Source organism: Patagioenas fasciata, chromosome 1, assembly GCF_037038585.1.
Source record: "Patagioenas fasciata isolate bPatFas1 chromosome 1, bPatFas1.hap1, whole genome shotgun sequence".
NCBI classification, from domain to species: domain Eukaryota; kingdom Metazoa; phylum Chordata; class Aves; order Columbiformes; family Columbidae; genus Patagioenas; species Patagioenas fasciata.
The window spans coordinates 92,323,633-92,347,677 of record NC_092520.1 but is presented as its reverse complement, the minus strand read 5'-3'; the positions used below and the strand labels follow the sequence as shown (position 1 = coordinate 92,347,677).

General features: G+C 36.5%; 1 protein-coding gene across 9 annotated transcripts in view; it reads right to left on the bottom strand.

The window, feature by feature from the left end:
* ITSN1 (intersectin 1) overlaps positions 1 to 24,045 on the bottom strand; it is a 144,197-nt gene that overhangs the window by 94,362 nt on the left and 25,790 nt on the right. For 6 of the 9 annotated variants that reach the window (XM_071810686.1, XM_071810678.1, XM_071810676.1 and 3 more), the window contains exons 2-7: positions 18,946 to 19,005; positions 13,916 to 14,008; positions 11,915 to 11,978; positions 4,281 to 4,441; positions 2,658 to 2,837; positions 1,939 to 2,032 (exon numbers count right to left, since the gene is read on the bottom strand). In XM_071810686.1, the coding sequence (XP_071666787.1) occupies positions 1,939 to 2,032; positions 2,658 to 2,837; positions 4,281 to 4,441; positions 11,915 to 11,978; positions 13,916 to 14,008; positions 18,946 to 18,973 (620 nt within the window). In that variant the 5' untranslated portion in view covers positions 18,974 to 19,005. Of the gene's footprint in view, positions 1 to 1,938; positions 2,033 to 2,657; positions 2,838 to 4,280; positions 4,442 to 11,914; positions 11,979 to 13,915; positions 14,009 to 18,945; positions 19,006 to 22,636; positions 23,071 to 24,045 lie in introns of those variants that run through there. The other 3 variants (XM_071810685.1, XM_071810709.1, XM_071810718.1) reach the window with 3 other exon arrangements.

Genomic DNA, 24,045 nt, shown 5'->3' with positions numbered 1-24,045 from the left:
CAAATATCTTTTCTCTGGTCCACTGAGCAGATAGCGGGTTAAGATCATTCAAAGTTGAGCAGAAAAGGATCCTATGAGTACTCTACTAATTGACCTCATATTCTATTCTTACATAACAAAACCCAAACCAGCTAATATCTCTATTTCTATTTTCTATTTCCAAACTATTGTGCTTTAATACTACTCCTTCAAGGGAGCAAAGCAAAAACAAGCTGCATCTTAAATAATGAAAATAAGAACTGAAATTTTAAGTAAAAAAAAGCTGACAATTTTAGCTTTATTGATGTGCATTCCTCCCTCACTAGTTTTGCTATATTTGGTGTTTCCACACATTAAGTCTACTTTTGTCTTACATATACAGGTACCTTGATCTGTGAAGTAAGGTTGCTGTACTATTACGTAATGAAACTCTCCTTCATGGATACTGAAATGGTGGTTTTGGAAGAAAAAAATGCTGGAGGACATAACAGTTGACTCATGTATGTCAAACACCACGTATGCCAAGAATTCACTGCTGGTGACTTGGCAGAGAGAGCAATAATAGCACCACAAGTGGAATTTTGAATTTCACCCTTCCCAAGATAATTATCAGCTAGGAAGAAAGAAAATCTTCAACTTTACATTCCGATTTAATGAACTTTGCTCTTCTTCCTCCCTTGCCATAAGCTCTGCAAATCAATTACTTTGCTATCTGTTTTCTCCAAAAGAAAACTTGAAGACACACTATAGTTCATCACTCAGCATTAGCAGCAGTCTTTGAAAGAAGACCACCCCTTTAGTCCTGGCAGATGTTTCAGAGTTAATGAAGTAACTGTGATGGAGCTAAGGAAGCTCCAGCAATCAAACAGATTCAGACAACCTTGCAATCTCACCTCAGAAAAGAAGTAATCTCACCTGAGTTTCAGGCCTCTGTTGGCAACAAAAGTGACCAGCAAGATCCAGATACAATTAACCTCAAAACTATGAAAGTCCTCTTACTGAACATCTAGAAGCAATTTCGGCTAAAGTTTCTTGAACTTCGTTCATTATAAATATTAAGTGGTTTCACACAAAGCAGATAACTCCTTGTACCTCTGGAAATTTTATCAGAGAATAGCCACTGTGTTCCAGACAGTACTGGACTTCAAAGAGAAAAAGAACTGGTTTGGAAGATTTTTAATCCTATTTGCCAATAATCAGTAGTGTCACTGATCTAATACCAGGGTACAAGAAAAACCTGCAGAAGAAAAATTAAAATAAAAATAGAAAATTAAATCACACCCAACCCATTTTCTTCTTGCAAAAAAAAAAATTGTAGTATAGGCCTCTGAGAAAGTTTTGATTTATAAACGTGAAATGACTATCTTACCTCCTCTCAGGAAGTTTTATTTTGTTAGATACATGACTTTAGACCATAGTAAAATACATTCTGCCTAACCATACGTCTTCCCGCGTCTTGAAATAATCTAAAAGCCTTTCAGGTGATTTTCTTTTTTGTGCTGAACTTGTAGAATATATAAGAAATAGTTCTATGGAATGCATTAAAAATATGAAAAATATTAAATATTTTGCTTTTAAAAATAATGCTAGAGTTTCTAATTTTTTAAAAAAATATTACTTGCTATGTTTTCACATTAACAGAAGGACTGCCTCTGCAGGATTACACAATGCAGATTATGTTTACAGAAGCAAGAGCTTTTCTAAAAATTAAGTTTCCAAGAGTTTGAAAATAGTCTCAACACATACTGTAATAGTTAATTACTATACTTCAATGATTCATTTCTCATGGAGCATTCCTTGTAAAACCACAGCATCCTGTGAAATCCTGAAGTAGTATCTCAGCAGGAACTGATTTCTGCAAGTAAATATTATTTCTGAGAACAACTTTGTGAAAAAGACATAGTTTTTGTAACTCCGGGGAACCAGATACACACTTACACTCATTCCATACCAACTTACCTAGCCACATCAAACGATTGTGCCTTTTGCAGTTTTGCATTTAGCTGCGATCCTGGACCAGATCTACTAAAGGAAGAACTCTTTGGCAATGTGGCTGTAAATAAGAGAATACATGTATTTATTAGTGTTAATATTTTAAAATCTAGAAATTCAATTACTTTAATCTAGTTCCTAACACAAAACACAAGCATTATGGTATTTTTGATGGCATCCCTTTAAAAAGGTTAAGATAAGTTAACAGGGTATAAAAAATAGATGAAAACAAAGGCATTTTTCTCATGTCTTCTTTAATTTTGCAGTTTTATGCAAACACTGTTGATTTAAAATTATATTGTGATTAATGTTAGAAATCATATTTATTCCAGCATTTTCAAGTAAATCTAACAAATAACAGCACTTCAGTAGTTATAAATATATAGGAGAGGACCAACTCTGAGGCAACAGCTTATTGCCAAGCTAAATTTATCATACTGCTGTTATAACAGGGTTAATATTTTGCTCAATATGACTGACTGTTATGACTATGGTATGTCCATGTTTCTTCTTTTCAATTGTATACGAATATGCTTACCAATTACATTGGGCTAAACCAAAGCACAGTCCTTATCCAAAGTAAGTTAGAATGACTAATTCCATGTCTACTGTTCTTTGGATCCAAAGAAAATGGCAAAACATATTATTAATAGCAAGAGAATAAAGCGACTCAATATGTAGCATACCAGGATGAGCAAAAGCAGGCAGAGGCTGTATAACAGCAGGAGCTCCATTGGCCAGGGGAGGTACTGCTGCTGCAGGAACAGAGGATACTAATGGTGGAGACATTCCTACTACTGGCATAGGTGCCATCGGCACTGGGGCAACAGTTGTAAGAGATGGCATGCTGGCAATGCCCCCAATACCTATGGGCAAGAAAAGGAGATATTTTTTCTAATTTAGAGACTCCTAATATGACATAATTTAACTGCAGCCTGCAACTCAGCAGTAAATGCAGAATTAAAGAGCAAACTGAAATGGAAACTTCCACACACCCCACTGCATCATTAGCATGGCAGGGAAACATAAAACAATGCAGAGGGGAACAACATACCACTTTATTATCTGTGTATGTAAGATCACACTGGATGCAACGCTGACCAAAAAAGCCTATTAGCATTTGCTGAAGAAAAGAATTGGTTGCCTTGAACTAAATGAAGAGCAGCACTGTCAACTTTCAGTGAGTAATGAATCCAAAGCCTACATTTAGCCACAGCTGAAAAGAGCAAGCTTCAGGATAACTGCTTGCAGCCTATTGTCAAGATTAAACAGTGCAAAGCTAATAGGGCGAAGCACAGTAATGAGGTATTTTAGGTGTGAGCACAGTTGCATGGATAACAGGGAGGTTAAGGAGGTCCGGTCATGCCAATGGAAAGAATGAGGCTGTGTGCAAACAGCTGAGATCAAGTCTATAGTGAATGAGGAAAAAAAAGAATCTGCTAGTTTTCTTGGGGGTTTGACTTTATTACGACTTTTCTCACTTAAACCAGTATTTGTTCTTTTCAGTTTCACTGATTCCTTACAGTCAAAAATAAAACTGTTTGTAAAATTTGTAGAAGCAACAACTGATCAAACTCAATTGCACTGTTCCTTTTTCTTAGGACAGCCATGATTCTAAAGCACCAACCAACTTGAGTCACAGCAAGGACTAAACCAGAAAGGTATAGGATCTCTTACTACAGAATACAGCAGAACATCAAGGTGTCAAATATGAGGGGTTCAGTTTCATTTCTTATTTTCCTCTTGCTATTCCATTTTCCCTACCATCTTCTTTGAAATGATGGCAACCTTGGCAGTACTAACCATGAGAACTGAATCAGCAGTTATTCTAGCTAATCCCAGTGCAGCACTGTTCATAAAGTGAAAGCAAAGGGGCATATTACTACCACGACTTGTAAAAAATAAAGAAAAACATAGCTAATCTTGCCACAGCTAGAGATGCCATAATGAAAAATAGTGATAAATAACAACAGCTTAAATAAAAACTCCATCAGTTTGGAATGCACTAGCCCTGCCATCTGATTCACCTTTTTTTCCCTGCAAACACTTTTGTTTTCACTCATGGGAAGCAGTATAAGACCTGAAGCAAATGGGACCTTAAATTACATTACTGAGTATGGTTGGGTGCTAAAAGGTCGTTGAGATTTTTTTCCGGAGCATGTTCATGCATGCGGAAGCGTTTGGTTTTAGCCACGTACTTTTAGAAGTAGTTTTTCCTAAAAGTGTCTTTTGAAAGCTGCAAAACAACTATCAAATTCAACTGAGGTTGCAACAATACAAGCTAACTAGGAGGAAAACCAAGAGCTTACCAAATCCTGGTGCACTAGGCAGAGGAAGAGGTGGCTGCTTCATGACGGGAGGCAGTGCAGATGGGAGTTGATAGCCTTGTAGTTTTAATTTGATAAGTTTCATAGCTATTGAAAACTCCAACTGATCCATCCTCCCATCATTGTTCATGTCAGCTAGAGCCCTACAAAATACATGATTTTCACAGTTAGATGCTTAAATTAGGAACTTCAAGAACTGACCTAGGAGTGTTCATAGGCATGTATATTCAAGCCTAATGTCCACTCAATAACATCAGGCTAAATACAGCCACAAAATAAGCCACTGTTTACGGAGAGCTTCTCGATTTCTTTCTTGGAGTGATTAATAAATATTTTTAAGTCACTTTTCAACTCTTAGAGGAATTACAGTGAAATGTCTACAGAAGAATTAATGTAATTCTACAAAAACTTTTCAAAAATTACACAAATGAAACTACATGGTACTACAACCAGCACCACAGGGAACAAAGTGACTTAGTCTCCAAATTCGTACTTTAGCTACAATTTAAATAAAATGTTATTTAAATCTGTGCACCTCACTAAACACCATTACACCTCCTGTGTACAAATGTGTTTTCAGTTAAACAATAGTATTCAAGATAAAATATCGAGCCTAGACCTGAACAGGCTTTCATGTAAAGTAGTCTGACTTAAACAGTCTTCTTTTTGTTTCTTCATTTGATGGCTAAGAAAACCATGCCCAGCAGGGAATAGGGTTGGGAGGTTGGGGGGAGAGCAGCAGGAAGAAGAATGTTAATTCCTGCAATTGCAAACCATAAAACAGAGCAAACATGTATTAATAATGTAATCAGTTGTAAACTTAGTTTAAAACATTAGGCTTATTTCTTTGCATTCATTTGAAGAATTAAGTACACATTTCAGTATTGGAATAATATATAGTTCTAAGTTCATGCGTACATTTACATTTCACAGTCATGACAACACAAAGGATCCAGGCAGTCTAGTTAAACTAGAGCTTTATTTCTGATCAAATCCCTGTCAAGGAAAGATTTCATGCAAGTACGTGAATAGTTATCAAAAAAGTACTGAAATAAATTGACAGTTATTTATAATTGAAACTTCAGTAAGAAGACAGCCAAGTAAATAAAGTGGAAAAGCATTCACAAAATGAAAACCCTTCCACTCTGAAAAAAAAAAACCTCTAGAAAAACTAAATGAAGAGGTAGATCTCAGTAAGGGCTACCACAGGTCAATCATACCTCATAACAGTTTCCCCTGGTTTGGATCACCAGTAGTATTACTTCAAAAAATGGAGACAACTCCAGCCCTTCCCAATACTTATAAGACCGCATTTTCAGCAGTGTTATCTGTCTCAAACCATTAATTTTGATGTGATGAGGCTAAATAATACTACTGAAAATATGGCAGCAGTATTGAAAGAAGAAAGTCTAGTGAGGAAACTGTAGACTTTGAGGCTTACAGTTGAAAAGTATGCATTGCACCACTCCCTGAAAGATGTTGAATTACTACATATATTTCCCTGAAGAACAAGTTTTGGCTGTGAGAACTTCTATGTGTTGCTTCTTGAAGCTTTGTATCCCAGGGAAGTTTAATTTACAGATAAAACCTGCCTACTTTTCAGTAACTTTAAATCTTCCTCTAATCCCACTACCAGCCTTTGGAAGCCTAAATCTACTGTAGCAGTTGGACTGTATATCTGGCAGTCCCAGCAGCAGAAGGGAGAAAGAAGGTCAGCATGGCAAACCTAGACCAAGAGACACACCAATTTGGCATGGGAATCTCCTCTTCTTTGCAAAACATCACTGCTTTAAAGTCTCAGCTTGTGATCACTCTTCCAAGAACAGCAAGTAACACACTGGTACCTCCTGATATTGTATCAGGCTAAGCTGAAGTGGAAGATGTTATGTTTTTATCTTCACACAACTTGAAGAGATGAGTGGGAAAACCCCAATGAAGGCAAAAAAGCCTCTCTCCTATGAGTGTTAAGCAACAAAGACAGACTGCAATGGCTGTTAATGAAAAATGTATATTTCAAATGAGAGGTATAGTTACTTCTAGAAAATGGTTTAAAACACAGAGTAGGCTTCTCACATTCTTTTATTGAGGTTATCCAGGTTCTGTTTATTCTGACGTGCAATAGCTTTCTCTGGACATAAAAATACTAAGAGTTTGTTAGGTTCCATCATGGCTTTCTGTCCAGTGGCATGTACATGCCACAAGCCACTATATGCAAACCTGCAAACAGACTGCACATATGCAGTATGTAGTGCTTTTCCTCCTATACAAAGAAACAGGTATAAAACTCCAAAGGACATGCCTGCATCTCTCTAAAATTTTCTCTAAATCAGAAATGTTTGTATAAACTTAAAATTCCTGTAAAAAGCCCAAATTCATTTTGAAGGAATTCATCATTTAACTGTGACAACTAAGAAGATCCATTCTGTTTTTCAACAATAGCATGGAAGTGTTCCACAACCTGCTGTAGAATTTTTGCTACCCAAAACCATCACTCAGGCCTACAAGGAACAGCACCAGTCAGTATATTTTCATCTTCTTCCTACACCTTTACTTTGTAAAACCAAAATAGTCCATACAACATCACTAGTCACCACCTACAAACAGTGATGTTAGATTTCTAAAAGTTTCACTTCAGAGAAATACATGCTGCAAGTCTTACTGACCCAAAGCATTTAAGAGAGAAAAGGTATTTGGAGTGTTAGAATGTCAGAAACTTAATGGCTAAATGTATTTCCTGAAGTGCTCCCTTGGGTGGGTTTTGTGCTAGAAAGTAAACTAACATACAGTGAATGAATACCAAGGGTAAGAATACAGAGTATTAAGAACAACGAAAACCAGGAGAGATAATTAGCTTCATTTAATTGGTGCTTACGAGCAGACACCACAGCTTTCTGAAGGCAACTTAAAAAAAAATTCAAAAACAGTCAAGAAGGAAAATGTCTGGGGTTTTAAATGAAAGTTTAGTTCAACACATGTTTAGGCATTCTTCTGTCACATGCACAATGGAAAAAAGCAGTAAAAAACAGGCTTATATAGCTAGGAAGCTGAGGATGTGCAGAGGAACAAAGCAAGAGAAATTGGTGCAGACTAACCTATTCTAACAGATCTTTGACTGCACTCCAAGCAGTCAGTGATCCTCCCAAAGATGACTCCTTCTCCAAGGTACATAGTGACCAACTGGCACCAGCAACTCAAATAAACAGTCACAATGTTCCTTACATCTCTGTATTTAAGCAAAGTAATTACACAAACTGTGTTTATAGTAGTCTTACTTGTTCAACCTAAGTGGCTTCTACCCCTGCAAATACTTTCGATTTAGAAAACGCAAGCCTTTCCAGTACTAAAACACAGGCAGAGTCCCTCATCCTGTCATTTGTATGGCCATGAAAATGCAATAAGAGTAAATATCACACTGTAGACAACCTTGATTCTCCAGGCACTATATACAGAGTGTACTGCTAGAACATGCTAAGTCTTTGCATTCTACACGAGAAAAATACTAATTGTCCAGTAAGAAGAAACTTTGATGTTCAGTCTCACTGTTTTATAATCGAACTCCTAGTCACATAATCAGCAGTAGCATTTAATTTAACGTCTGACCTTCTGTTCAACTCATTTACTCTACATCAACGGCTTTGTTATTTAAATTTACAGCACAAATTTCAGTGAGAAAAATTATGTAGACACTAAAGAATTTATACACATTTTTAAAGCAAGTCAACAAAAATCAGCTTTTGTCTGACAAAATCATCAGTGCAAAACCAGAGTAAATCTCCATTTCTAATTACTGTGTCATGCTGTTAGAGTGCAACTTTTGAATAACCATCAGCTTAAATGCAGCGAGTGGCTGACAGTAAACACTACCTAATTTCACTGTTCTGCTTCTAATGAAATTTGGAAGAATGCAGTGTCCTTGAATTTGTTTCATTTAAGGTCTGACCGGAACCAGTGCAGAGCACTAAATGGATTAAACATTGACAAAATATTTATTATATTTTATAGAACAGGTCTGTGTTTATAACAGGGAGAGAATGCAGTGGACTTCATCACAATGCTAGGTTTCAGGTGCTGACAAAATTCTTTCCCTACAGATCTCTTCATCTTTTCTCTGCTCTTTTCTGCAGAATGCAAACACCATGTGATTATTTCTGCACTTATAAAGTACAGAAACTAAGCATGTACAGGTTTTTTTTCTGTCAAATATGCTTGTGATTATCCTACAAAACATCTATTCCCATGAAAATAGCACCAAGTGTTAAAACAAGGAAACCTCCTCGCAGTTCGAAAATCTGTATTTATTTAGCTTTACATTCCCATATTAGATTATACAATCCCATACTGTGTTATAAAACCCAGCCATAATTGCAGAAATTGGGTCTTTAGCATCAGTCATTTAATTAATGCACGTATAGTAACAGTTACAGCTGACGGAATTGCCGCCCATGAATGTGTCCAAGTGTGGGAGTGAAAGATTGAGAAGGTCGTGAGGGAAGTATATGTCAGAACTAGGTAAGTCAACCAATGGTTTTTGTCCTGAAAAAATAAATAACTCTAAGTGCACAAGAAACAGATGGCATAGATTATTTTAGTTCTCATTTAATTCCAGAGAGACTGGCTACACAGAAGATGCTTTTTGAGGCCACCATTTATGACGGCTTTAGAAGAAAGCCAGATTATTGCCTACTTAAAAGTAGTTATCTTCCAAGCCACTGCACTCTCAATTCAAGCCCTACTTATAGAGGCTTCTTAATAGATAACCAGTTTGGCAGATTCCAAAGCTTTTAAAGGGCAGAACAGTAAAGAAGTTGTCATGACAGACCACAATAATTCTACTAATTTGCTCTACTGAGGTTCCAGAGACTTCTTTTTTCTTAAAGGAATGACAAGTAGAAGGGACACAGGAATTCTCAAAGCTAAAGACCATGGAGCTACTATTTTTAAGGAAAATGAATTCTAGGGAAGTTTTGATTAATAGCAGAAATTAAAATAAGACATACTCCTTAGAGTTTCATCTTAAAAAGCAATTACACTAACTGCAAAATATTCTCAAAGCAGCTCTTGAGGCAGAAGACATTTAACTGGTACTTCAGCTAGCTAGCATTTCTTTAGGTTCTAGTGAAAACCAATACAGTTTTAATTAAACTTAAAATATAAGACAGCGAAAATACTTACACTGCTCACTTCTGCAATCAAAATTCTCTCACTCGTAATATGTTTGGAAACTAACAGAGCTCTTGTTTTTTCTGCACAGAAGTCTGAAAACAGTCTGGCCAGTTACTCATTAGGCCAATCCCCCCTGCAGTTCCTTTCCCAGTTCTTTTTTTCTATACAGAACAGGTGAAACTTTGTATTAGCATGAGATTGTCTACATACAGCTGTAGGTAACCCTTTATGAAACAAACGTTAGGCTCCTATCTTGCAGAAAGATTAACGTAATGAATTGTATTCAAAATAAGCAGAACATTGAGAATAGGAAAACACTACAAAACCACAATATATATACACTTCCATACTTCTAGGATCAGAAAATTAATTTGAAGAGTTTCGCAAGTTGCTCTAACTCAGAATAACAACTTTCCTTCCTTAAAGACTGCTGTACCTTCTTTTCGTTACTTCTAATAATAAAATGCTATCTAAAAGGAAAAATCCACCTATTCAGGAAATAAAGAACACTGATAAAAAAAAGAGGTTTTATGCAGCTTGTATTTCCCACAAAGATTTGAGGTTTATTACTGCAGAACTCCACCCTCTATTTAAGTACTCATGGATCTATATCAATGTTAATAGAAATTTAGACAGACAACATTAGAATACTGCTATTAATCCACAAAGCAAGTATGCCACTTTGAGATCTTACCCCTGGGAGCTAAGGCAAACAATGATTCACATTTTTCAGTATAGTCTTGCAATACTGTGAGGGTCCTTGGAGGCTGCAAAGGACTTCTTGCCACTAAACAGTCTAACCTCTATTGTTTCTGTGGGACAGCAGTAATCTATGGTAGGTTACAAATAAACATTCACTGACAGATCAAGAGTTAGATCATTCAAGTTGTGGGAAAATAGGGGGGGGGGGCATTTTTTCCCCTCTTTTTTATTTTCTTTTCTTCTATTTAAGGAGTTTTACTACCACTATGCAACTGTTTTCCCACTTTATTATTCTAATTCAAACTGGGACTGTATACAAGTGATCTAGATTTTCACTTAAATATTTACTTTGCTTAATTCACAGATGATTGAAAAAAAGCAGGGAGACAGCAAGAAAGGGATGTCTGTATGCTTTTTTATGATTTATAAAGGCAGCATGAATAAATTTTTTGTTCAGCTTTATTTAAAAAAATGCACAAGTTCAGGTCTTGTCTCTATGACAAATACAGAACTAGTGGAATGATTCTCCCCCTCTCAAGAGGCTGAAAAACTGAATAATTTGGAGAGGAAGAGACTTTTAGTCAGACTATTTACAACTGTTTAGTTTTGTTAACACCTATTTAAAGTTAATACCTACAGAACATTTTTGGAGAAAGGATGTCTTGTTTAAGACAAAACTGTCTTTGTTTAATTAAGAGGCAAGGGAAGTTCCAAATGGACATTTAAGCTTCCACTGAATCTTCAACAAATAAGTAGAGACCAGATTTGATGTTTGTAAGATGAAGATAATTTGAAAAGAACATAACCTATTTATTTAAAAGTCACATAAATTTGGGCCCTCTTTTAGGCATGCATATTTCCAAAGCAATTGGTTTTTTTGCAAGAAAATAATTATCTTCTTTCTCCAGTCAGAGCAAGATTCTGCCTTTAAAAGTCCTTAATACAACAAAAAGGTTTTATAACTGCAATAAACTACCCTCTCTTTCAAACAGTTAACAGAGGAAAAGCTAACATATTTTTTGAAAATTACCCATCCCCCTGCTGCTTTTTCCAGTCTACAATGAAAAACCATACTACTTCACTCTGTCTAGTACAAAAAAAAATAGTTTTAGTAGTAATATATTGCATGTAAATTATGAATAATCTATGCAAGTTAGCATGTCTGGGCGTGGTGTGGTCATATAATTTTAAGCAGAAACAATTGCAATTCTGCACGTAAAAACTGGGAGACTGTAGAAAAGTTTGTCATGTGTAACACACAGCAATGGAGATCTGTCTAAACTCACCAAGGAATGGTAAAAATTTCAAGCTTTCAAACTGTATCTCCAACTACACTGGAAACAGTCTATGCCAGTCTTAATTTTTGTAGCAAAGTCTTTCTGTGACAAGTCTTGCACAGGATACCCCATTAGAAGATTTTTAATACTAATTATTGTGCTTAGTGACTGTGTAAGTAGTTTTAATAAAATTTAAAGCATTTAGTAATTTGAAATGAGGTTTGCAAAGTGCCAACTTTGTAAGTGTCATTTGTAGAAGGATGGCTACTTCTGATCACTAAATTAGTAACTTAAAAACTCAGCTAAAACATACTACAAAAGCACATTTGCCTTATAGACTTTTGGAAAGCACACTGAACTAAACAGGTGATTTTAAACTCCATATTGTGAAAGATAGTCACTGTCCAAGTCTGTACAACTAAACTTAGCTCTATGATATAACTGCGATTCTCCCATCCCCTCCCTTGTACTCACCATATCTGTGCTAACACCGGTTGAGGTAACCCAGATTGAAAAAAAAAGTTTCTAGCTTGATCACCTATAAAATGAATAGGACATCATTTCAGAAAATGCTAAAAATATCTGTAAGAGGAAAGAGGAAATTGTGAGTCAAAAATATCTAAACCACAAGCAACAGTAAATCCATAAATACTTAATATTACACCTAAATAACAGGGTATGAGATTTAAACTTACTTTGTCACTTGTACACCTACCAGCTATTTCCAACAAGCACATACTGTTTAAATCTGCAGCAATCAGCACTCCACTAAGTCAACTGGGCATAAACATTCAGGGCAATGGGAAACTCATGGTTCACAGTCCCTTATCTGTGTTAATGGCTCTCTTTGCAGGAATCATATGCCTTATGAGGAGAAGAAAATTTCTTCTTTCACAGAGACTATGTATCAATACAAATCTCGAGATTTTTTTGGAAGTATAATGCTAGTCAGCTTGCACAAACTAGTGGTCTTCACCCTGATGTGAATCTGATAAGCCACACACTATTAAAGAAAGCAACAGCATATTTCAAAGTCATTTTCCTGCTGTCCATTAAAAGCAAAGATAGAAAAGCAATTACAAAAGGATTAGGCACTTGGAAATGTTGTGGTTTGTAGAGGAAAGTTGCAAACAGTAGCACTAAATATCAAAGAAGGTCAATAAAAACAGTAGTATTTTGTATCATATCTGTCATGTAACAGTAGTAGAAAAGTTTTATACTTCGAGGCATGTATGCCTGTGATGAGACTGCTAAGAATCTGATTCCGATTTCACACTCTGGAAATCCTCTTGATGGATCAGACACAGCAAGAAAGGTAAAAGACTTCTATACCTTTCATTTCAATTGAGCATCAGAATGTAGACAGCACCGAAGAAAATTAAATACAACAAAACAAACTATTAATGGCATCCTACTGCCTGTAAAATTAAAGCAAATTAGTGGTGTTCAATGAAAATTTCATAGTGCAACTTCTTTACTTGCAGCTTTGCTTCCCACAACTTCAATAAATTTTGCCATTTATATTTCTAAAAGTAGTCATCCACGCCAATTTTAATAGTTTAAAGAATGCATTCCAGAAACAGATTTCAGTTAAATCGATACATCTTTATTTAAATAAACTTCTTAATCTATTAGTATGTTAGCATGGTGGTTGACCCCAGGCAGAAACTAAGCACTCTGCCAGTTCCTCACTTCCCTCCACTCCCAACAGGATGGGGAAGAGAAAAGCAAAAGTTAGAACACTCAGAAAGCTCATTGGTGACACTGAAGACAGTTTAATAAGTGAAAGAGTAGGAAAAAAACAAAAAACCCAAGTGATGCAAAGCTCATCACTCACCACTGTTTTCAAGCTCAGTCTCTGAGTAATGGCTACCTTGAAAGACAACAGCTTCCACCCGCCCAGTTTTTGCTGAGCGTGGTGGTGTGGGAGATAGGCTTTGCAAATCGTGTTCATCCATAGACAAAAGCTGATGTGTTATCAACATCACTTTAGTCACAAATCTAGTCACAGTGTCATACAGGCTGCTGTGAAGAAAGTTAACTCCATCTCAGCCAGACTCAGCACAGCGAGCTAATTTACTGAGCACATTAAAAGCATTATAAATATTACCAGGTATTAGAGTGATTCCACATCCTGAATTCTAACTCTACAGTTTCTAAGTATCAGCTGGCTCTACACAATAGAACTGTTTTGTTTTATTTTATTTTAGCACAGTTATTTTATTCCTACTTACAGAAAAATCAAGTGGTATAAACCAGATGTATAGCTGGTAAATATCAGAAAAATATCAGAAAATAACAGAAAAGATGGGTTGATGTGGTAAAGCATATGAAAAATGGAACATAAAATGAGTAATATCTGTTCCATTTTTAAAATTCTTATGCCCAAATGTTTCACAGGGAACTCTATACATATTTAGGCTCACTAGTTAAGATTTAATTAAATGAAATTAGAAGTCAAAACTATTTCATTACCAGTGATAAATCCAGATATTGGCTTCAGACTATGGAACTGTTGATCATGTTTAGCTCTCTCCTCCACAGTAATAGCCCAGACATCCAGGTTGCCTAGTTCAAAAAAAAATTGAGAAATAAAATTAAGAAACATTATGTAAAAACTGCACTATTTTTATTTCTGAGTGTAATTTTACCACATCATACTGGATGTCTAAAAACAACATATACACAGAAGCCATTCATCCAAAGCCTATAGTTGAAAGCTCCATTAATCCTTAAATAGTCATTTAGGATGTATGAACTTACCAGGACTGTGTTATCTAATTAAGATGACTGCTGAGCACAGATTCAATTATCTGGCTCATACAAATCTTCAGTTACAATCAGGCTACTCAAAGTGCAATCAAACTTACAAATGCTCTATTAAAAGACAACATCAGCATATTAGAGGATAGAGTGCAGTAGGTTCATAGCACTAGATATTTAGGGGGTAGGAAGTCATTTGCCTCTCAGAGCACATATAGCTGAAATGCAATTCAAGTTCTTTTAACTGAAAAGGTACCTCAAATACTATGTAGTTTTGTACTATTATAAGAGAACTCTTCTCCTTACATGTCTAGGAAAAGTGTGACTCAAACAGATAGTAAACATTTCTCACAGGCAACAATAGCACAGCAAAGTGTGCTCCTCATTCTTCCGAAAATGAGAAATCCGAGTAAGAATGTGTTATACAGACCAGATTCTTCACACCATACTCATGAATTGGAGGCAAATATATAGTTTATATTGAGATTTACCACCCTTCTACAGTGCTGTCCTTCCACAATGCTTTTTCCAGTTTTACCTCCATTTTTGCAGCACTTCTCTTGCAGACATTTCACTTGCATCCACCAAATAATTTATATTCAGAGCAAACATGTATCAGCTTCCACTCAAGACCTCAAATAAACACCCTAACACTGTGTTTCAGGTTTGTCTCAATAATTTCTAACCAGTAAAACATAATTATTTCAACATCCATAGTAGTACATTACACTGGTGCAACTTACAGTAACTCCTATTTGTACAGGAGCATAATGACATGAAGGTATCCAAGTTAATACAGTCACTATTTTATCAAAGTAATATTAGAAGATAAAATGTAGGCTTGTAGAAAAATTAAGAGAAGATCTAGCATTCACTCTGTCTCAGTACTAATGTCTTAGAGATTAAACTTCAAGTAATACAGTACAGAAATATTTACAGCATGTCTTTCAAGCTGCTTGCAGGCTGAGGCAGAATCAGACTCAGCACTTATAAAGAACATGAGAATTTCCTGTCTCCTGAACTTCTTCTATTTAAAAATCTGCTTTCATGTGGCAAGATATACTTTGGAGAGAAAAGGAAACGGACAAGAGAAAAAAAACATTCCTTTAAATGGCAGATTTCATCACTGAAAGAAAAGATACATTCTTGGTAAAAAATTATCATCTCAGTTTTAGGTAGCCTGTGTATTTCTAAAAGCAGACACGCTAATAATATCTAATTCAAAGACAGGACTTTTTAAAATTAGTCCAAAAATCCCAGAATTTTAGTGATTAAGCTCACAGAGGCACCATAAACAGATTTCATAGCTGTGCTCCCTGTGGGGATGAAAAAGAACTCCTCTTTGGGCACGAACATCCCAAAACACAATAGTTCACATATCCAATAATCCCTCCCGTCTTCTCAAGAACTCTTGACAGGATGAAATGAACAGTGTTAAGACTTTATGACCAATATGCAGACTAGACCAACTAGTCTTGGTCAACTAGGGGCAGATGAACATATCCCTGTATTGGAAACGACTACTCCAGCCTAAGATCCTATGGCTATATGTGGTGGCTTACACAAAGAGGGAGAATTTCTTTAACATAATGTGGGGAGAGAAAAACAAACAAACCAAACATTAAATTTGCAATGATTTGCTGGCTTGCTCTCTCTGAATTTGAGGTATGCATGACTATAGTACCAAACAGAAAAAAAAAAAAAAAAAAAAAAAACCACAAACACCAAAAACAAAATGAAACAAAAAAGAAAACCAAACAAAACCCCCTCCCACACACAACAAAACACACCCAAGCCCCAAAAACATAACACACCCCCAGTTCTTCCTAACCTTCCACAAAGAAGGCAATAAAAACCCAGAACTAAAAACTCTTATGGCATAAGGTAACTAAAAAAGTATTCTATTAACTATTTTGAAACAAAATTTGTTGATTTCTTCTCTGGAGTCCCTGTAACTGGTACAAGTGATTGTCAACATTTACTCTTCCAGATGGAGATCTGGTTGATCTGGTTGAAACAGTAGATCTCCTTTGTGGGTTATGAACATCAAAAGAGCCAATGCTAAACCAAGCAAGCTTAGCAGTCTCTTCAGTCAGAAAAGTATGAATGGCATTGACTTGTTTCCATACTTTTTTATTTGAGAAAACTAGAAGATATAAGTGAGGGCATGAAGCAGGATCTTACCCAACACCAAGACATCATTCATGTCTTCAGATCCTGGATGTTAATACAGAAGTTGTGGGGCTTTTCGATATATTTGGATACATATCACCAAACCACAAAATTGACTCATAAACAAACTATTATTGAATGAAGCAGCAAACCCTCTGACCACCTTTTCTTTTACATGGCTTAGCAATCACCTCATCATTAAAAGCAAAGCAGTGGGCTCTCATATATGAAATGGGCATTTCTTCTCCTGGACAAATCAGCAGAAGGTCGAGCATACCGCATTCTTCCTAACAAATACAAAAATCCTGCCATGCTTATTTTTATTTTCATTAATCATCCTTAAAGTAAGCTGCATTCTGAAATATCAATGAGTCACCCCAATTTAAATAGCAGGTGCGGTCCTCTTTCCATACCCATTTCCCAAACTGACTTGAAAGATTCTTTAAAAATAAAGGAAGTGAAATAACATAAACATCATTATTGGTATCCACAAGCAGAGGGATACTAGATACTGCACATTTGGAGTGAGGGCTCTCCAAAGATGGAGACTGCATAAATTTTCTCTTCTGCATTTGGTTGGTGACTACAGGTAACAAAATGCTGCATTCTCAAAAGGATCACAAATTTCCTCATAAAAATTGAGATTTTTCTCTCCACCATTGGTTTCCTCTTACAACAATCTTAGACTTTTGTTGTCATTCTTCTAAGAGGAGATATGATGTTACTTGGTAGACCTGGTTCCAGTGTTAATGTAATAACAAACTTCCCTCACACCACACTACAAATTAAAGACAGTCCAGAAACTACATCAGCCACATGCTTATTTAAACTTCCTCTTTGAAGAGCAGTCAGATGAGAAAAGTTGTTTGAGAAGAAATAGTGAATTCCTTCCTTCCTTCCTAAAGCCATCTACTAGAATTAACAGGATTCTGGACAACAGATGCAAGAACAAATGGTAATGTATAAAGCTGAAAAAAGAAAGCTGCTATCCATCTGTAATGCAATGAAAACTCTCTGAAGACAGCAGAGGAGAATGCTTTGAAGACAAGATTTCCATTAAGAATGCATGTACATGTTTAAATGTGGGTGCATGCAAAGCACAGCCCAAACTCTAAAGAAAAGGAAATACCTCGGTCTGAACAAGCAGATTTCATTCACATTGTGACTTCTCTTAGACTGGAAAAATCATAGTGAAATGAAACTATTCACAACTTTTTACATTATCTGAAAGTGTATCCTACATTAAACTGTCCCGTGAGTTCATTTGATCAAGGTTTTTGGTAGCCAGCTTTACTCCTGAAGTCTGGCACCAAACAAGATTTAATTCCAGGGGCTGGAGCTAAAGATAAACGAGACAATGAATGGCAGCTTCCCATGATACATTTGTTCTAGCTACCACATGCAAAGAGTTGCTCTTTCTGTTGTGCTTCACAGACTTTTTCAGACTGGCAAAGACTGGGTGCAATCAGTTGTATTTAACAAGAACTGGTGTTCCTCTAACAACATACTCTGAACAACACGTGTTGATTGAAGTCTCCCACTGAAACACCAAGTACAAATTTAGTTCCTAGCTATATTCTATTCCAAAGATTTCCATATATATTTATATACAGACACACTTTTTTTTGGTGTGTCTATGCATATTTATATGTGTATATATATATACACACACACACAAACATACACACAAGAATCATATCTGCATCTCCAGAGAAAAACCCTTAACAGATGCAACATTTAAGTGGAACCAAACTAGTTACTACGTGTCAGGAGCAAAATTTATCTTTGTAATCTTACTTCAGATTGGTTGCAAAACTGGGCTCAAAAACATGTCTGATGGGAACAGCAAAAAGTAATGTCTCTGTTGCATTATCACAGCCCTTCCTGGATCTTTCAAAAAGACTGAAGTTCAAGTTGCTATACCTTCCCTTGTCATAAATGGAGAGCTAAAAAAATACAGCACCTTTGTTCTAATCTAAACATGGGTTATGGGACAATAAGGAACATATATTTAAAATGATAGCATCTAAAGGCATCTGCTGTACTTTTTAGCAATTAAAAAGTCCAAGAATCCTCAAAGAAAAAGCATATCCATTTCTCAGCCACAAGTAGTACTTATAAAGTTAGAATTTATAACATTTAAATAGCATTTTAGACTTTCCTCTGAAAAAAGTATATAAAAGTGTATTAAAAAAAAACGCAGGCAGGACTGAATGGGGAAGCTTAAGACAGGCAAACAAAACTGGCTAACTGCAGAATGAGGCTATGCCCTACTGTCAGTGGCTGAGTGGCCTGGATCTGCCCTACGGTTACGAACTATAGGACTGTAATGGATCAATGCACAAAAAGGGATCCAGCACAGCTTTTCTGTTTGACTCTCTTGAGATGTCTCTGCAAAATTTCATGTTCTCTAACAGGTCTGCAAAAGCATCACAAATCAGATAAACTATAATCTCAGAAAGACACGCTATCCACAAACTCTATCCATGCAGAACATATCTTGAAAGCAACACATTTATGCAAAATTTTTGCGTATAAGAATACTTCAGAATACACTATAAACCACCTACCCCCAAAAGGTGTTGGAAACTGAGCCATGGTTCTGTCACTTTTAGCTTGTTAATAGATGCCTGAAAAAGAAAAAAAAATAACACAACAGATAATCAAACAGTTACAGCATCTTCCTTTTTCAACATATTTTCTTACCATCATATAATCAATTAGTACAGCAAAATAAAGGCAATGAAGAAGTATGATCATATAAATACTACCTGCAAGAACTGTTACTTACAAGAGAACTAAATGTCTCATTTTTGCACTATCCTATGCATCCATGAGTGCATTTTCATACTAGCAAACAGCTACATTTCAGTTCTGTTTCAAGACTGTCCACAAAAACTATCTTCATTTATAAATAATCAGTGATGTAGTAAAGAACAGGGTTAAGTAAGCCACAACAAACAAGATCTCAGTGACACTTCTTAAGGCTGTACTACTTTATTGGGTGTTAGGGCTCTGCTCCTGCTTAAGAGCAATATTGGCTCTATTTCCAACTGTTGAAATCATACAACATTGTCAGTGATCTGTTTTTTATACCTGACAGAAAAATTCTTTAAATGAGCTGTCTTGCTTAGAGTTCCTTAATTTCAAACAAAGTATATCAAAAAGCAAAACTAGATTTCAAGACTGCTTTACCCCAAAACTAGCCCACAAATTTAATAAGCATATCTGAATGAAAAAAGTGCTAAAGGCGACATCACAAGCAAAAATACGTTAGCTGATAGTTGATACTCCTAAGTTAGCACTGCTTTCTTTTCAAATAAAAGCTATCTACACAGTTTAGAACTTAATCTTCAAAGAAAAAAGGAAAAACATTTTTCTTACTCCACACAAAGACTGACATGAACTGCCTGAGCCAAGAGGACAATAGCTAGCAACAGAGCCACAAAACAATGAAAAAGTAGCCTCTTGTCCAACTAGATTCCACTCATGTTTTCCAGGCAACAGGAGAAAAGAAAAAGGAAACAGAATCAGAAGGAGAATAATTTAGACTGCTTGAACAGCAGCAGAAATTTATCAATATCACTAAGAAAAGGCATTAACTTGCATCAACAATTTCCTTTTGTCTGAATTTCTTGTTTGCTCCCCTCCCATCCCCCTTTTCACACTTCCCACATACTCTTCTGGCTTCCAACTTGGGAACCTACTATATATACACTCCACAGATGTCACTGCAGAAAAACCCACAGCACTTTTGTAAGCCAGTCTCCCCATCAGTTGTAATTTAGAGAACTATGAAAAAAACTGATTTTTTTTTTTTTTTCTCGTAATTTGGCAGAGCAACCAAGTGTGGTACATGAGTCAGAAACCTTCTTCCAAATGCCAGGTAACACAGCCAATAATAATTTCATGCACAGTAAGGACTACCTCAAAAGTTTTAAATCACATGATACTGATACAGTGTTTTCGGAATAGGCAATCTTAGTAGTACAGCTCTTTCAAAAGCATTTCTTAAGTGCTAGAAGATCAGCACTTCAATCTTTACTTATTTTTTTTTATTGTACTCTGTTGCATGCAATTCCTCTATTATTATGCTTCTATTTTTTACAAATGCAAGCAAATCCTGGAGCGGGGTGGGGGGAAAGAGTTCTCTGAAGTTCCACATATGTACTATTGAATCTTACAGCACAGGTAGCTTTTAAATTCAAGTGTTATAAAGATAATACAAGGGAGATCAGCAGAGCACAGACTATCTTCCTACTTCAGTTTCCTAGAGTATGTAGAAGGACAGGAAAAGCGCTTGGGGCAGCCACTGGAGGACAAGAGACTTGAAAGGGAGAACGAGAGGGTGGGTTGAGGAGGAGTGGTGGTGGTCTTTGTTCTGTATTAGGGTTTTTTTGCAAGTTAAGAAAACTTAAATATTGTAAATACTGGGACAGACAAGTACCTAAAAGGATGGACAGTGTTTAGCCACTTAAGAGACGATATTCCTCCACTAGTACTCCAAAGGAATTGGCAGTTTATTCCTCATTTACCTTGAACACATCAGAAAGAGAGGAGGGGGTGTGAAAAGTCTCAAGTCTAGCCCTGTGTCAAAGAAAGCATAAAAATATTCCCAAATTCCACAACCAGAGGTTCCATTTTACATGCTCAAGGTAATGCCAGGGGCCCCTACTCCACAGGAATTAGACTCTGCAAGTGTGGACAGCTGATTCCAACAGCTCATGAGTTTGTTCAATATGAAAATTAAGGTTAAAAGAGATCAGGAATTCCACAACGTGCCAAGACTCAGGGACTTCACAGGGTTTTTTGTGTATGTAAGGGCTGGAGAACCTGCCCTGTGAGGAACGACTGAAGGAGTTTGGTCTTTTCTCCACAGAGAAGTCTCAGAGGGGCCTCATCACAGTAGTCCAGTACTTAAAGTGAGGCTACAAAAAGGACAAGACTTTCTCTTTACAAGGAGCCACATGTGGGCAATGGGTACAAGTAGCACCATGAGAGGTTTCATCTTGACAGAAGAAACTTTACACAGTGGGAACAATCGGTCACTAGTACAATCTCCCCAAGGATGTGGTAGAGTCCTCATCACTAGAGGTTTTCAGTATGAGATTGGACAAGATGCCAGATAATCTCATCTAAGCTCCCCTTCACACGAAAGGTTGGACCAGATAGTCTTTCAAGGTCTGTTCCAACCCAGGCAGTTCTATAATTCTGGTTTTTGGGTTGAAGACCAGCTAACATTTATCGGAAAAGTATCTGCCATAGTCATTATATTATAAATTTATCATATATTTGTAAATTATTGGAATGGAAATACAAGCACTGACATTTCAATTTGCAACATTATTTAGAAATAGTAACAAGTCGGTTGGATCTGCATTTCTTGTACCCTAATCTCTACCGGTTCCCCAACAGTGTTAACCCCTTTGCCTTCTGTTTTCCTCCCAGTACCCCCTTAACAAGGAAAAAATGTATAGTGGGACAAACAAAAATTATGTAGGAACCAACCGATCAGAAAGCTGACAGAAAAACAGAATGAGTAAACTGAACTCTGTGTCATTCCCTTCAGGAAAGCAGCAGTTTCTCTCTAACTACTGATATTTGTAGGAACTTATTTATCTCAGCAATTTTTTGAACTCTAAAAAATTCAACTGACATTAAACAATGAGTTCAGAAGTTATTCACGCAAGAAGGAGAAACAATAAGAGGAACTACAATTGCACTGTCAGTCAATTGTATGCACTGTTTCCTTAGAATGCCAGCCCAAAACTCTCACAAGCAAAATCATTACAGTAACAAATTGTTAAATAACAGTTCATCAAGTAGTTTTATTTTCCTCAAGAATCTGCAACAGATACTTTATACTGCTTTTAGAAAGAATAAAGAACATTTTGCTACTCACCTTCACTTGCTCACTAAAGAGCTTACGCCATCATTGCACTGAGACTTCACAAAGAGATCCAACATTAAACACTTCTTTGTAACACACATCACTTACGCTATAAACAACATATAAACCACTAAACACTACAATCAACACCCAAGATCTGTACTTTCCCACTCTCCAGGAAAAGCATACACATCAGCTTCTAAGTTCACAGCCTGATACCCACATCAACCATACTGCACACCCTCTCCCCACAGAGGTCTGTGCAGCACCAGAACATGTCTGTGTTCTCAGGTCAGTGAAAGTAGCGTAATGAACAAATGATGTTCCAGGAGATCAATAATTTGCACATGCACACCAGACCCATTACACACCTCTGCTCTCTGCAATTCTTTTCTGTTCATGTTATTGCACTGTGTTGTTATGAGCAGGCAGAAAGGATGCTGGTTGTGAGCACTGTTCCAGTTTCATTCAACATCTATTGTGTTCAAGGGTCTGTCACTTGGGAGGTGGAAAGCTCATAAATTCTGGGAGTGAACTCCTCCAGCCAGGAAAGCGAGGAGAGTATTATCTCTCAGTAATAATGGGGCTGATAAGACCAGATGAGTCTACATTTTTCAGCCTGAGGACCGATGTTATTTCTTAGAGGTAAGGAGATGGACAATACTTGGAGGTAGGTTCTCAGCCCTGATTGTCTTCCACTGTGGCAATCCTACTGGGATAAATGCAGCCTTCCCATCCATGGTGTCCCGTAGCCTTCAGAGCACAATGAGGCTTTCCTCATGCCTGAGCAAGGGGGGGTGATGAAATGTCGTACTGGCACACAGACATGAAATGTAGAACAAACCTGAGGACCAAGGCATTCAGACAGGTATAACTTTTATATTCTGTACAATTAGAACTTTCAAAATCTACACAATTATTTTTATATAGACAGAGAGTGTTAAAACATACATTTAACACACAGAGGTTAGTTTATGATAAGTTTGCTTATCCCAGCTCTGAGCTGCCCAGCCATCTCAGCTGTTTGTGTTCCCTCTTCCATCTTACACTACTGTAGATGAGCCCAGAACTATTTTCTTTCCCATCTGCCACTCCAAATAATTAACTCTCTCCTCATAAACAAATAATCTATATACAAAGTAGTACTCTCTTTATGAAGTCCTCTTTTAACATTCCATTCTTCCAAAGGGCTTTCTAGACTAAAAGTTATTAATATAAAGGTAAAATTTAAACATATACACATACTAACTTCATATGTACATAAGCCCAGATCATACCTAAATTTAAGCACTGATGTCTTATCTGAGTGTTTACCTTGAAAAAAATCAGGTTGAAAACAACTACATTAACAGCACTTACGCATAGAAGTCAGACACGCATGAAAATTCTTTCAACTGCATATTACATATGGTCTTTAACAATGTGGCTCAAAATGTTATTATAGTTTCTGTTTATCTGTGCTCTTCCAAGGATGTGTTTACATATAAAACTGCAATAAAGCCATGGGAGGTAAAAATTAAGAGCAATTTAGCTGTTTCAGTGCTATGTGTCTTTATATGGACAAGTTTAACACTAAATAACATCATATTTTTGTTTTCCTTAAAATGCAGCACAGCATTTGTATTCCTAAACAATCATTCAAAAGATAGTTTGGGCATACAATTCAAGAAGTAATTCCTGAGACAACTTATCAGTCACCTTCCTCCTCCTACAGGAAAAAAAAAAACCAAACCAAACCAACCAACCAAACCAACCAACCCAACCAACCCAACCCAACCAA